This window comes from Epargyreus clarus, unplaced genomic scaffold (genome assembly GCF_041222505.1).
Source record: "Epargyreus clarus isolate Ecla_fem2 unplaced genomic scaffold, WU_Ecla_fem_2.2 ptg000003l, whole genome shotgun sequence".
Taxonomy (NCBI): Eukaryota; Metazoa; Arthropoda; class Insecta; order Lepidoptera; family Hesperiidae; genus Epargyreus; species Epargyreus clarus.
In genome coordinates, this window is record NW_027332211.1 from 12,755,824 (window position 1) to 12,771,722 (window position 15,899).

General features: G+C 35.0%; 3 protein-coding genes across 3 annotated transcripts; all 3 read left to right on the plus strand.

Moving 5' to 3' along the window:
* The first annotated feature begins 1,027 nt into the window (after nt 1-1,027).
* Nucleotides 1,028-3,368, plus strand: LOC140754470 (pancreatic lipase-related protein 2-like). The gene is made up of 4 exons (XM_073089492.1): nt 1,028-1,064; nt 1,720-1,906; nt 2,557-2,951; nt 3,034-3,368. The coding sequence occupies exons 1-4, from the start codon at nt 1,028-1,030 to the stop codon at nt 3,366-3,368; spliced, it is 954 nt and encodes a 317-aa protein (XP_072945593.1).
* Nucleotides 3,369-6,569: 3,201 nt separating this feature from the next.
* LOC140748290 (pancreatic lipase-related protein 2-like) lies at nt 6,570-9,478 on the plus strand. Its single transcript, XM_073081087.1, has 5 exons — nt 6,570-6,606; nt 6,942-7,125; nt 7,952-8,346; nt 8,463-8,793; nt 9,276-9,478. Exons 1-5 carry the CDS (start codon nt 6,570-6,572, stop codon nt 9,319-9,321), a joined length of 993 nt encoding a protein of 330 aa, XP_072937188.1. The 3' UTR covers nt 9,322-9,478.
* A 1,100-nt stretch (nt 9,479-10,578) lies between these two features.
* Nucleotides 10,579-13,882, plus strand: LOC140748296 (uncharacterized). The gene is made up of 2 exons (XM_073081101.1): nt 10,579-10,599; nt 13,520-13,882. The coding sequence occupies exons 1-2, from the start codon at nt 10,579-10,581 to the stop codon at nt 13,880-13,882; spliced, it is 384 nt and encodes a 127-aa protein (XP_072937202.1).
* The last annotated feature ends 2,017 nt before the right edge of the window (nt 13,883-15,899 follow it).

The following is a 15,899-nucleotide window of genomic DNA, read 5'->3' on the forward strand; positions in this document are numbered from 1 at the left end:
AAAAATCCAGTAAATTAATAAGATAAACAATAATGACAAAATAAGCGGGAACAAGGAGGGAATAAAGAGCATTTCTCTTTTTTGAATTTAGAATAAAACAAATTCGGGTTGCTAATTATTTACGCAACGGCCAGTGCTGTTCCATAAATTAGTATATATAATAATTTATTTATTTTAAAAAATACTTGACAGAAAAATGGTGACAAAATATATTGTTATTTTAAAAATCATGTGACTGAAATTCCTATTATTACTGTATTAAAATACGATTAAGTTAAAATAATGACAAATAAATTAAAGTAGAAAAGATGATATTCCATATTTAAATGATTTTAAAAAGTTATAGTGATATTATTAATGCTTTTTAGGGATTTTATATTGTTTATACAATTTTGGTGCTGCATCAAAAGGTAGCGATCAAAAATAATGTATGTTTCTTTTTTTAATCTACTATTTTTACTTTCTCCTATTGAGGAGAGTAAAGCCAGCTCCACATTCTCGCGAGAACGCGAGAAAAACCCGATTCGTATAGGCTCCACATTCTCGTTTCTCGTGCTGTTCTCGCGTTCTCGCGGGATTCTCGCGAGAATGTGGAGCGGGCTCTATGGTTTTCGCCCGTATGTACTCGTATGTATGTCACATTAATTGGCCCGCCCCTGCAGCTTAAAGGATTTCAACATACGATTGTGTATTCATCCACAGTTTGTCTAATTTGTGGAAGTGACAAAGGCTTTATGTTTAAGCAATCAAGGGTTTGGTTTTTATAATAATTCCCTCATTAAAGATGTATTTATTGTTGACTACAAATCTCTGAAAAACCCACAAAACAAATATAATCGTAATCACAATCGACGATCATTACAGACGTCAATTGGGAAGTAATAGGAATAAATTAAAATCAGTAATAACAACTCTTTGCTGGTGATTAAGTTGATACAGTAAACGGTGATAAGATGACGCCTAGATAAACGTACTAATAAATAGTCAGATTAACTATTCGCATTATATTTAGAAGATTGGCTTTGTTATGAAATTACTGGTGACTTTTGCCGCTCTGGTCTCCTGTGAGTATTTTGTATCTGGAAAAGTCAATATCCTGTACACTCAATCCATTTCTGTTCCACTGCTGGGCATGATTAACCTTTCAGAATGAGAAAACACTAGATTTTACGACTGCCAAAGTACAGGTCGATAGACTTATCTCAACTTTGAAAACATTAGCAGCATATATATTTCCTCAAATATCTGGCATGAATCTCAGGCGCAATGTTTAGTAAAGGGAAAGGGCTTTCTGCATAATGAGTGTAAACTTATCGCGTATTTTAGCATACTGAGAAGTGCTACAAATTACAATATTACTAGTAGACGTGCAAATCCCATATTAACTTCATGTTTCGCTCAGTTTGAGACTAATTATTTAACTTTTATCGTCCAAATTGACACTCGGATAAGGCAGGAGTAAGAATGAAATAACCGATGTAGTGTAGTAGTTAGGTTATAATTTTAGTTTTAGTTTTAAATACTAGAAAAGAAAATGCAGCTTAAATCGCTTCAACGTCCCCCAGAAAATTGTGGGACGTTGAAGCTTCAAGGTTCTACCTCGTCGTATTGGCCACTAGGGCCCTCAAGGAATTGTTATCATCCGTTTGACAAAGTCTCTTGTAGTGTCACTATGCTGTTATAGAAATGTGAATCTTTAAGATTTGTTTGCCATTCTAGTGGTAGCCGGAGGCGTTGTTCCTCCGGTTCCAGGGGACAACAGCCACTATGTGGAGGGAAAGAGTCGCTACTTATGGGAAGCTGACGGCGACGGCAACCCGGTGCTCGTCGATCTTCATGAGCCAGTCGACGAAGAGATGCAAGATCCTAGAAGAGGTGAGGAGAACGAATACTGGCTCTACACCAGGTACGTTCGCTCATGTCGTGACCAACAAAATTTTAAACCTTCCAAATGGCCTTAAATAGCCCAAGTATTAATTTTCACAACATTTTTTTATCCCAATGTTGGATAAGCGTTTTCTCTTAAAGTGAAAATTCACCATGCATAGATTTAAAGAAATTTATTCTCATAAAGACAGTTGTCACTTACATGAGAACATAGTAAGGTAATACAATCATTTCGTCGTCGCGCATTATCAAAAGATTCTATACACCTGACGTATTCGTTAAAAATGTTAAATGTTAATTAAAAATGTATAGCACTACAGTATTAGGTATTGGTATAGATTCCTCTTGAATACGTCAAATGAATTCACATTTTTTATAGATGACGGTATTTTATTATAAATTGCATCATTGATAATTTATTTTTAAGAAAATGTTTGGCCATTAAAACTCAATTCAACCGCTTCCACAGGACGAAAAGGTAGATTTCAAACCACAAAATTATCTAGTTTCAGGTTATTAAATAAAAATTGAATTGGAAGCATTTTTGTCTAAATATCCTACTACTTTTAAAACCATTTTCTTCAAAATAACCGAAAATTTGTTTATTAATCATCGCACCTTCGTACCTGTATTATTTCGGCACAACCTTTACTATTATTTTACCATCAGGATGAACCCTAGTACGCCGCAAATAATAACACATGGCGACGAATCATCTATCTGGGCTTCGCACTACTTGGGCAGCAGACCAATCAAAGTTATTGTCCATGGATACGCTGGAAACGGAAACTCTGAGATCAACTCTCTGCTCACCTCTGCTTGGCTTTCTGTAATTGATGCTAACGTCATAGTCGTCGACTGGAGGCGATTAGCCAGCTCCAACTATCTTACTGCAGTCAGCCAGGCTCCGAATGTTGGCCGAGCCATCGGTGACTTCATAACGTGGTTGATCAACACCGGCGGTGGCAACTGGAATGAAGTTCACTTTACCGGATTCAGTTTGGGAGGTCAGATTGCAGGCAACGCTGGACGTTTTACTGGCGGAAGACCTAGAAGAGTGACAGGTTAGGAACCTAGGCATTTTAAATTACGTTTTAAATTGGTTTATTTTTTTGAGATAATCAATAAGTCAACACTTCTTTTTAGGTTTGGACCCCGTCAGTCCCTTGTGGTACTACAACATAAACGCCATTGGCCGAAACGCAGGACAGTATGTGGAAATCATCCACACTTACTACACCCGTAATAATTCGCCAAGGATCGGCCACGTAGACTTTTACCCCAATGGTGGCACTGACCAACCAGGCTGTCTGACATCAATCTGCTCCCACACTCGCTCCTACCGCCTGTTCGCATCTACCATTCGTACCAACCATTTGGTAGGAAGGGAATGTCTTACTATGGAAGAAGCTCAGAGCAATCAGTGCAGTGGGTCAGTTACACTTAACATGGGAAACAGCATCACGAACAAGAATGGGTAAGGATTTATTTCTTTATCCTCTGCGAGTAGGCTAATATATACTTATAGTATTTTTGCATTTGTTAAAGAAATTCTAGACAATAAATAATATTTGAGCATTATTAAGTAATAAGCATCACGTAAACTTTAATAGGAATACATGTAGTATGAAATATGCGGGACCTTGTACATAAAATTGACTGTTGCTTCGTTTAAAGTCAACATCTTAATAAAGTCATAAAATGCTGTAAAAGAAAGTTCAGTCGATCTCAATCTACATTTTACAATGATAAACAGATTAAATAACAGGATTTCAATTGTTATAATCTACAGTTAGCTACCTATATCTTGGAATAATTCGTAATTTTATTCATAAGTAATTAGATAAGATACTCTTCTGACAGTCGCATTATTCTACACGAAAATATCAATGAAGTATATATTTATATTTTGATGTGAAACATCTATAGCCGCACGTAAAACCGATTTCTGGCGTGGCGACGCATGCCGTGGCGACAGTGTAGTGTATATGTTATAGTCAAAGTCCGATACACAGTTTCTTCGCGGAAGGACTGGTTTATCCTAGGTTTGGCCAAAGCCATCAGGCAATCCCCGAAATACATTTCAATTTCGCCCTTTGCCTGAAGTATTTTTAGTCAAACCCAGGAGCTCCTAACTTTTCAGTCAAACGTCGAAAGTAAATTATTCTGTTTCGGTTTTGGCCTAGTCAATCCTAGAAGCGACTGCAAAACTCGGTCAAACGTTGATCTGAACATTTTTAAACAGGTTCATAATGTCTCTCGCGGTGTTCCGACCGATTGTTTTGTCATTTCATGTTCGTTCATTGAGCGTGCGGGCGTGTAATTGTGTAAAATTGAAGATGAGTGAGGTTAGGTTAGGTTAGGTTAGGTTAGGTTAGGTTAGGTTAGGTTAGGTTAGGTTAGGTTTTTTTAAATTATTAAAACAATAAACATCAAAATTTTAAAAATGTTATTTTTTTATACCTAATCTTACAAACTAACCTCCGTATATTCCAAAAGCATTTATTTATTTATTTTATACTTTATTGCACATCGTACAAAAGGTGGGCCTAATGCCACATGGCATTCTCTCAAAGCATCTCAAATATAAAAGTGAAAATCACGTAAGCTGACCAATCAGGTGTCAGAACTGGCAGAGTTAAGCTGTTCTTAAGACTTGAAAGCTGCTTAAATGATAAAATGCTTCCAAATATACGAAGATAAGACACTTCATACCTATATCGGAGTTTGACTCGTCAAACCCCGATTTAATAAAATTGTGTTTTGACGTTTGCCTGACCAAATTAGTCTCTCCCAGGTTTGACGAAAATTGTTTAGTCAAAGGCCGAAAATTTACATTTGTTTGGGCTTTGACTAAGTCATTCAGTCTGACCTGAGGATTGACCATTCCAACCTAGGAGCGCCGGAGCTTCGGAGTTTGCCTATAACATATATATACAGTCTATATGCAGTAGTGTGTACGGTGTGGCGACGCGTCGCCATGCGCAATCGTAATATTTTATTTTATCATTATGACATATTTATCGACTTGTTCTGTTGCACACTTGGAGAGTTCACGAGGGTAGCCTTCCATGTAGTTGAAAATTATTAATTAGTTTACTTGTATATATTATGTATATTGTATATTTTATGTAATTTGGACGTCAATTATTGTTATTTTTAAGCTACACTAACGCATTAGGATTTTTTTCCTGTAATGTTAGATGTAAGTTGTGAATAAATAAATAAATAAATAAATAAATAAATTTAGTTCTTATCACAATATGTTCTTTTCTGCATATTACTTTTACAAAATAATGTCGATGTTTCACATCTGCCAGGCATCCCGTGACGGCTCACATTTTTTTTTATTTGCAATTGTTTTTTTCAGTGTCGGCGTATTCGGATTGTCGACTGGTGGAACCTGGCCTTACTAATATATTCACGAAGATACGTAAAGTATTGTATTAATAAGAACAATAAATTAATAAAATTAATACGACATATCTAATATTATATTTATTAAATTAATTGTGTATATTATGCTTGTTTTAGTTATGTATAACACTCTTTTATTTGTAAACAGAATTCATAATTGCGCAAAAAAATAACAATTAAGGAATTTTTGAGACAAAGTAATTATATCATATTTCTGTTTCTGGAAAATCCAAAAACACAGATTTTCAAGAGATCTCTGACGTAATTAATGTTTAGTCAAGTTCAGCTTAAATATTAGGTTGGCGGCGAAGTGATTTATTTAATATTTATAGTTATAACATGCACTAACATAGTTTTAAGTTTAATTGTTACGAACTAATTTGATTTCTGTTATCCGAAATAAATAAATACTAACAGTACCCGCGCCTTCGCCCGTTTTTTATTCAATCATAATAAAAAATACCCTATAGCATTCCTGAATAGTATAGCTTTTTGATTGTGAAAAAAAATTCATGATCGGTTCAGTATTTCGATTAGCCCTTACAAACCAACAAACAATCAAAGTTACAAACTTTGCCTCTTTGTAATATTAATATATTAGATATTCGGAATTAAAGAATATCTTACCCCTTACAATACTTACTAAAACAATATTCTATCGACAAACGCAAGTTAATAATTAATCAATCTTGGATAGATTTTTGCCTATGAAAGATCGTAATTTTATAATTTCTGAACATAAATTGTCAAATTTCGACCTTTGGTAAACAAAACATTGGATATAGGTACTGACTATTTATAACAGACTAGCCTAGCCCTATGAACCACTTTAAAATACTTTCTTTATGTATGAGACTCGCTAGTTTAGAGGTCAATCCGGAAGTTATATTAGTTGTTTATTTCAGTAGTTTAAAAAACTTATTTTAATAATAGATAGCCTATGTTACTCCAGAATAAAGTACCTAATATATTTAAAAGATTTATTTAAACCGAACCAGCAGTTTCGGGTCCTATTCAATGCAAAAAAAACAAACAAACAGTCAAATCTTTCCTCTTTATAATATCAGTATAGAAGTAAGATCATGTGCATAGTTCACCTCATTCCCCAGCTATCTATTGTACGTACATAGGCAGTGATTACAAATAATTATCTGTAAAAAAACAATTAAATTACTGTATTTAATAATGATAACATCGATAATAAGATAAATATACTAATAAATACTCAAAAAAATCGCACTATTACAACGCAGTCAATCCCTATCATGAAGAGCCTAGTGATTGCTGTCGCTCTGGTAGCTTGTGAGTATATCTTTTCATTAAAAATTTAATGACAACATCCGCAAATTCCATTATGTTCGGATCCTTGATACTCTCTTCAATAAATATCTCTTCTTCAAAACCGGGATGCATTGGCCACTCCTCAGGTGTTGCAAGGTGTGACGTGACTGCTTTCCATCAGGTAGCCTGTTTGCCTTATCGTTACGTTAAATATAAAAATTAAAAAAAAATCTTCATCAATCTATTACCATTACTAAACCGTTATACTGTCATGAGTCTCCTTTCAAAATAAGAATGATTAGACCAAAGTCAACAACAATATATTACATATGTATGTAACATGCATATTTTTGCAGTGGTGTCTAGTAGCGCACTTCCTCTGGTGCCAGAGGACAACAGCCACTATGTAGAGGGTGAAAGCCGCTACGTGTGGGTTGCTGATGGAGACGACAACCCACTCCTTGTAGATCTATACGAGCCTGTCATTGAAGAAGAGCTGGCCAGAAGTGGTGCTGACAACCAATACTGGCTGTTCACTAGGTACGTTCTACACCAACGAACCAAATAGTCTGCGGATATTTTGAATAGAATAAGTTTACCGTTGTGGAGCTATCTATAAGAGTGATCACTCAAGTCGTTGACGGCCTGCTGCTGCCGCTGACGAGCTATAATAATTTTATTTCTCATGAGGTTAACACAGATATTTGCAGATCCTACATCTTATCTACTAATAAGTATTTAGAAATTGTATAACTTGTATAATCTATACGGTAATAAAAGATTTTACAAAATTATTTAGGTATTGGAGACAATATATTTTATTCTAAGAATAAACTTTATCAAGTCTTACAGCCATGGTATTACTTAATAATAATATGTAAGAACACTGAATTGAAATCGCGATTAGATAAAGCGATTATGAATTATTCATTGTTTGACGTAAAACCATGAAATATAAATATATCAGATCATAAGTAACCTTTGGATTTTAGGTCACTTTTGTTTTGTTAAGAATTCCAAAATCCATAACTTAATAACTTACTTAACTTTTTAATCCATAAAAGACGTAACCTGAACTCCAATAATTTAAGTGGTAATCACTCATCATGTGTTTTTCTATCTGTTTCTAACTTCTACCGATGAAGACTAAGACTTTGCCATAGCCGTAGTGTTCAAACACAGAAGAAATATTACCGCACAGATCCGTATTACTAGGACCTAAGTTCATTTACGTGATAAAAACATATGAATATCATTGTACTTATGATTAACACCGACGTGACCTGTAGGTTATGTCCTGTAGACTAATATTAATAGCTGCAGGTCAGTTGTAAAATTTTTGTAACACAGTAATTACTCTTTCCAGGCGGAATGCTAATTCACCACAAATTATAATTAACGGAAATGCTATGTCAATTTGGGGATCCAACTACTTGGGCAGTAGACCAATCAAAGTTATTGTTCACGGATTGGCTGCGAATGGGAATTCTCAAATCAACTCCATGCTGACATCCGCTTGGTTGACTGTTGGTGATGTTAACGTGATAGTCGTCGATTGGAGAAGACTTGCTGGAAGCAACTACGCTACTGCTACTAACGGGGCCGTGGACGTTGGCCGTGCTATTGGTAACTTCGTCTCCTGGTTGATCAGCACTGCCGGTGGTAACTGGAACGACGTCCACTTCACTGGAGTCGGCATCGGAGCTCAAATTGCAGCCATTGCTGGGCGCTTAGCTAATCGTAGACCAAGAAGAATAACAGGTAAGCATCTTGCAAATGCGGAATTCTCAGTTCCTCTAAACTCGAATAACTCTTTAATAAAAATCTTAAGTTGGTAACTAAGGGTACCTAAAATATGAATCTCATTTATTTTTCAGCATTGAACCCCATTAGTCCTATGTGGCAGAACAACGCTAATGCCATTCGCAGAACCGACGGTGGATACGTGGAAGTTATCCACACTGACAATACCATTACCAATACGCCGCTGAGTGGCCACGTAGACTTCTTTCCTAACGGCGGTAGGAACCAGCCTGGCTGTGGCAACACTGCCTGCTCCCAGTCGCGCTCGTACCATCTCTTCGCCTCTACTATCAGGACCAATCATTTAATAGGCAGACAATGCTTCAGTCTTGCCGACGCCCAAAACATTCGCTGCAGTGGTTCCATCATGCTCCATATGGGCAACGGCATCATCAGTAAGAATTCGTAAGTAGACAATTCATTAACCTAAAAATACAAATGCATAAACGGGTATTAATTTTGTACTTCTAGATATTCTAAGATGAAATATACAAAATATAAAAAGTAAATAAATCAATATAACTAGTAATGTGCTCCTCAGTGTACAAGAAACGTTATGATCAACATCAACTTCAATTTTAATGTGTAACGAATTTCTAAATACTCGTATAATGCCAATATTTCCTACACCATTCGTAATCACGGCGTGACTATGGTGGCGGAAAGTAATTATTGACTAATACTAATAGTAAATTAGTCTATCTTCATTACGTTTCTGTTGTGGAGGAACCAAGTTTTGTGGTCATTATTAATAGGAATAGGACACACATTAATTCAATGGGTATACCGGTATACCCGACCCGAATTATTATTATAATTAACTAACAATTAGGTGTGACATCTTACATAGTAACATATGTACATACGAGTATATTTTATTATTTCAGGTTCGGTATCTTTGGACTTACGACCGGTGGTTCTTGGCCCTTCTAAGAAATAATACTAACTTCATGAAACACAGAAAATCCATTAACTTTCCCACATACACGTGAAGATAAAATTGTCAGATTAATAGTGTTATAATCGTGAAGAATATCAGGAATATTTTTATCATTTTAACATGAATAAAGCATGAATGGGAGTTTAATAATTATTCTTAACAATATTTGAATATCTCTAAAGATAATCCCGTACACGCTTTTCTTATCATTTAAAATTGTGTTGTAATCGGACATATTAATGATTATAATATATTCACATTTTTTGTTTAATTAAGGTACTAAGGTACCTACCAAGGAACATTTTGTCTTTAACTTGACCTATAGTAAAACAGAAGTTAAAAAGTGGCCGTCACGGTACACACAGCACATGTTAGATAGAAGCAACGAGGTGTATATTATGATGAAAAGGGAGCGTGATGTAATAAGAGAGCGTCATGTCCTTTATCGTCACGGCGATTTCACAAACCTACTACATTACGACGTCGTAAATTTCCACGGCGCGGCGGACGGTCTCTTGCGACGGGTGTTAACTGGTGACGCACGGCGACAATCGGTAGCCGTCGCGACATTCTCTGTCGCTCGTGTGTTTCGTATCGTAAGCAACATCCCTACATTATTGCCATCCATTCAGTTTCAAAAATCCTGTGCTGGTTACAATATTGGCATTCTTTACTACTAATTATATAATTGAAGACAACTAAGAAGATTAATTTAACAAGGTTATAATATTTTAATGCCATTGAACTGATTTTTTATGAGAACACGGTAAAGTCTTGCAAAAACTAGGCGCCGGATAAATATTTTTAGAACTTTAGTCATGAATACGACTACCTGCGCTGGACTAAAGATTTAAAACGATATTTTAGTTTAGCACGATATAACCAACAATCGTCACATCTTTTACTAAAGGGTGGGTTGCACTGAGGACTCGTTGCGTTTAAGCTAACAATAATAATCTTTTCGGCATGGATCTTCAAATGGAAGGCAGTAATTCTATGTTGCACTAAGTTATTTGTCATTTGTCTCATTGTTACCACATTTTTAATTGACGTTGGCAAATACCCAAGTTGCAGAAATAATCATTTGAACAAACCGAAATTGGCAGATTAACTTTATTTAACACATGAATTGTTTAACCATAGATTTGACAGCTGGTAAGGCTTTTGTAACGGTTAAAGTTAGATGGTGTAGTCCACCATCAATAAATAATATTACAGAGTCAGTTTGTACATAACAGCTTTTTGCGCAAATGCACAAGGAAGAAGATACGGTACTTATCACAAAAATAGTTATTTGATTTTTTGTCTGACCTTCTGTTTGTTCGGATAATCTCCGAAACGAACCGTTTTTGACGATTGTTTTACTGACAGTTGTAATATTATAAACAGTAACTTACTTTCATTTTAGAGAAAGAATTAGGATTCTGCGCAAAAAAAGAAACCCATGAAATCTCCCGAGTATTCACACTTTTAAAGGCTGGTGTAACCGTAGAGCTCCGCACTTGTTATCATTTATATTTTCTTTATACACAAACACAAACCAACTCTGCGATTTACTAATTAATTGAGGAACGCCAATGCCATTTATTTTTTGCGCAGCAAGTTATAACGTAAATAATATTCTAGTAATTAAGAAATAATTAACTATCTCTTAATTAAATTCAAATTTAATGATAACGGTACGATATTATAAACCCACTATTAATTTAAATACGCAGAACTATTATTTCGTAAAAAACAAATAAGCCGTGTATAAGCCTTACCGAGAAATCTAAGTTTTAAACTTTAATCAAATAATATCTTCTACATGAATAATGGTAAAACTTCTAACATAAGTTCAAACAAATAACACGTGTTAAAACTTTAGGTAGCAAAAATGTTTGATTTTTTTAATATAGGTAGCACAGAAATACTTCAACTTTAGTTTTACGTTTATTTCCTTAAAGTATTTATCCCTTACCACTTACCCTTAAAATTAATGAAAAAAAGTAACTAAAAACCAAAGGACAATGCCCATGAATGTATGGACCGCCGTCCAGAGTTGCATCAAATTGAAACTTGTTGTAGACGATGTATAATTAACCAAATACTACCACCAATAATTATTTTTTAGATCAGCACCCGGGTTCTGAAGTTATTTACCGAAATGTTACATAACCTCAACATCGAAAACATCCGACGATAGATTCATGGTCGGTTTTAACTGATAGTAGGTACCTATAATGTAGTTCGATTAACATATTCCGTTTACTTTTAAAGGTAGTAGGTAAAAAAACCTAAAATAAACCTAAAAACCTAAAATAATGAATTCGAGTATAAAATACAGCCATTTTAATTTTTAAGAACAACAATCAACATTTCGTCTTATTTTATCTAAACTGGAATCCCCTGTTCAAAGAAACTATTCTGTTCGACAAACTGTGTAAAAAAATAAAAAAATAATTTTAATATTACTTTCATTTTGACACATGAGAAAAATCATTAGTCAAAACACTAATTGATCTTATTGAATTTCGAGTCTAAAATACCGCCATTTTAATTTTTAAGAACAACAATCAACATTTCGTCTTATTTTATCTTAAATGGAATCCCCTGTTCAAAGAAACTATTCTGATCGACAAATCATGTAAAAAAAATCAAAAAATAATTTTAATATTACTTCCATTTTGACGCATGAGAAAAATCAGTACCAAGAATGGGCATTCTCCTTTAATCTAATAATTTTAATTTAATTTATTTAAACAGTCAATTCAGGACATATATTATGTTTAAATGTTAATTAACTTCTTACGTGTTAAATTCCTTATGATCGCAACACGTTGTTGGTAAGACAACGCATTTAAATTCCTACTGAATAACAATTATGATGCCACTTTTTGTACCTTCATGCATTTTAGATTGGTTTTGATTAATAACGAAATTGAATTAAACGTCTTTTTATAATTGAAAAGACGATAATTTATCACGATGAATCAAACACGATGAATATTTTTGCAAGGCAAATTAAACGCAATGATTTTACATATGTATAAGTATATATAAAACAACAATATACCAGTTTGTATTCAATATACCACTAGCTAAGCGGTAGGACCGTACAAGGAATATTAAATTACTTGTGATTTATATCAAATATTTTTTTTGAAATTTTAAAATGCATTTCTCAACGTGTTTTATTGTATGTGTGGTCATTTCTTTCACCTACGCCAAGGTAAGTAAAACTATTTTATAAAGATGGCTTAAAATTTAAAAACAGCAGTCTTCAGCAGTGGTAGTGGATAGCCTAGTGGTTATAATTCGGTCTTTCAGCGGCCCTCGAACTTCATGGAATGCGGTATGAGGTGTGAATAACGCCACCATTAGGTTATGTGCCTTTTGAAAATAAATTATCATTAGCTAGAACAGCGAAGAAAACCATCCTGAGGAGATTAACAACGCCATTACTGAACACGCATCTTTTTCAAGATTCAAAGTATTAATAGTACATTACAATACGAGGACGAAAAATTTTTTTCTGACAAGTGTGAGTTTGCAGGCCGAGCCGCAGGCGAGGACTGCAATCACACGAGTCAGAAAAACATTTTTCGTCCGCGTGTTGTATAAAATTTTATATTACGGGGTCGGAAATGGGGGTTTTAAAACGTCAATTTACGCACGCCGTGATATAAAATAAATTTTAGTCTTTATGTCCCACACTCTCTATATTGTGGTTTTGAAGAGAAAATATTTTTTGTTCAATAAGTTGATATTGATATGATAACTTCCAAACTCCAACTTAAAGTGGCTTAGAAAAGGCTTCGTTAAGAAAATGCTTTTAAAACTAAATTATATAAAAGTTCATAATTCATATTGACCATCGTCATCAACCCGTTTACCTACTGTTCCACTGCTGGGTATGGGTCTACTCTCAGAATGAGAAGGATATCCACCGCGCTGGGCAAGTACACATTAGTACACTTGCCACACTTTTGAGAACTTTTTTAAGATAACTCAGGTTTCCACACGATGTTATCCGTCACCCTTACTGCAATTGATAAACATTTTTACTACGCACATAACTTTGGAAAATCTACCTGGAATTCGAACCTCGAACCCTTCAATCTAAAGACCGAGTTTCAACCACTAGGATATCACTTCTTTTTCTTCATTATTTTACTATTTTATTATAATGTGATTAATATTGTTTCACAGAAAGTCATACCTCTCCCGTCCGAGTTAATTAAAAAAGTTCAGCCCATCGAGAAGCAGTGCATCCAGGAATCTGGATCGATACCTAACAGCCTAGAACACTTGCTCGCATGGACCATGCCGAACGACATCAACAGCAAGAAGTTCATGCATTGCTTCTGCCTCAAAGGCGGATACATCGACGCAAGTGGAAACTTCGTTATTGATAAGTTTCTGAATATCGTCAAAGATGAGGCCGACGTCAAAGACGACTTCGCAAAGGCGCTAAATAAGTGTAACGAAAACAAAGGAGCAGATTTCCTTGAAAGTATATACGAAAAAGGTGTATGTTTCCACAAAATATCTCCCATCGTTTTTTCTATGTAAACAAACGAAAGAAATCGTAAAGACATAAAACTGACCGCCGAATAAGTTGAAAATGGACTTCGCTCTCAAATGACTATATATTTTATTTAATTATTTTATTTACGAAGCGTCAGGGTCAATTAGTAGTAATTGGCAGATTTTAAACGCATCCAACGTTTATAATAAATATGACACTTCATTGATTACATTAATAAAGTACTTTGTTGCAATTATTTGTTATCATTGTCAAAGGAATACAATATTTTAGGCAATTTATATAAAAAATAAATGTTAATAAATTCATTATATTTATTTTAAATTATTATAAATTGCATAAAATCTTGTTAAAATCCCTTGCCTCCAAATCGATCCCTCCCCCGTCATTAAAAATTAACTGATGGGTGGATGTACATAATGTGAATAAACCTTTTTTTTATAATATAAGGGTAGCAGACGAGCATGCAGTCCACCTGATGGTAAGTGGCTACTGCCGCCCATGGACATCTGTAATCAACCCCAGATAGGATTACATATTCCTACCTGAGGTCGACCACAGATGTGCCGCTACTCCTGAGGACCAAGCTAGAACGCCTCGGTAAAGTCTGTTTCCCTTACCACACCCTTCATACCGGAACACGGCAGCGCCTAACACTGCTGTTATTAGGTAGAAATAGGTGTGGCGGTGGTGCCGCCGGAGTCGAACCACGAAAGGTTCTACCACCTTCACATCTACCTATCTTGGCTCCACATCATACCAGGGCGAGCGATGTCTAGCATGCTGCGAAACGATGCTGGCCGGCGGCGGGTAGCTGCTGACCAACTGTATGTACCCTTGTGAGTTTATATAAAAAGAAATGTTTTTGTTTTTGTTTACATATTTTCTCATTCATTTCCAATCATCGCCCCTAGCGGACTGTATCGGAACTGATTGGAAATGTATGGAAAATACGTAAATAAATACAAAAACAGTCATTTTTGCAAAAACGTAAAAACTCGTACTAAGGGTAGGTACTGTTTGCGACATAGATGACGTTCTTGACGATGACTTAACGATGTGTTCCGTGTGCGCTTCCCGCAGTGTCTAGAAAATATCATCTAACTAGTCAAAAATATGATAATTCTGCAATTATATATATCTGCGTAAGTTATTGATTGTCATAATTATATGATCAAAATGAAATCTGAGAAATTGTGTTTTTAGTAACGCTAAGGTAAGATATTTTTAAAACTTCTAATTTATACTCGGGGTCTACTTAAACATAATATATTCCAATTTTTATACTTTTACATACATTTTGTTATATGATAATGGACATTTCAGACCAGTTATTCAAAGTAGATTCTGCAAATGTATGATGATAAAAATTAACTAAATTGTTTAATTAAATTGCAATAAGAATACGGCCTTATTAATCTCATTGATATTGACATTCTAGGCTTTTGAAATACGGAGGACCTTTTTCAGTAAATTATTTAGCAAATGTCCCACAAGTTTATCATAGAAGCGTTAATACTACGAGTATCACACCACCTTTGTTATTACAAAATTATCATTATCATACTCTTTTGTATCTTATCATTTTGCATAAAGTCCTTCCCATTCCATCAACGATACTTACCAAAGCGCGACCAATCGAGGAGCAGTGCATAAAAGAATCCGGATCGATTCCCGACAGCGCATACCACATGCTCGCATGGACTCTACCAAATAATACAAGCAGCAAGAAGTTTATTCGATGTTTCTCTCACAAGACCGGATACTCCGACGACAGCGGACATATTGTAATTGATAAATTTATTTTGCTTATCAAAGATGATTTTTTTAAGGAACTCCTATCTGGGGTTGATTTGTGTAACGAACAAACAGGTGACGATCTTGTTGAATTAGCGTACCAAATGGCTTTATGTTTCCATGAAAAGTCTCCCGTATTGTTCTCTGTAGAGAAACGTGAGACCCGCTAATGTAGACAACGCCACGGAAAGACCGCCGAAAACATAAACTGGATTGTCATGCAATTTCAAACTCCTCATTGAGCTT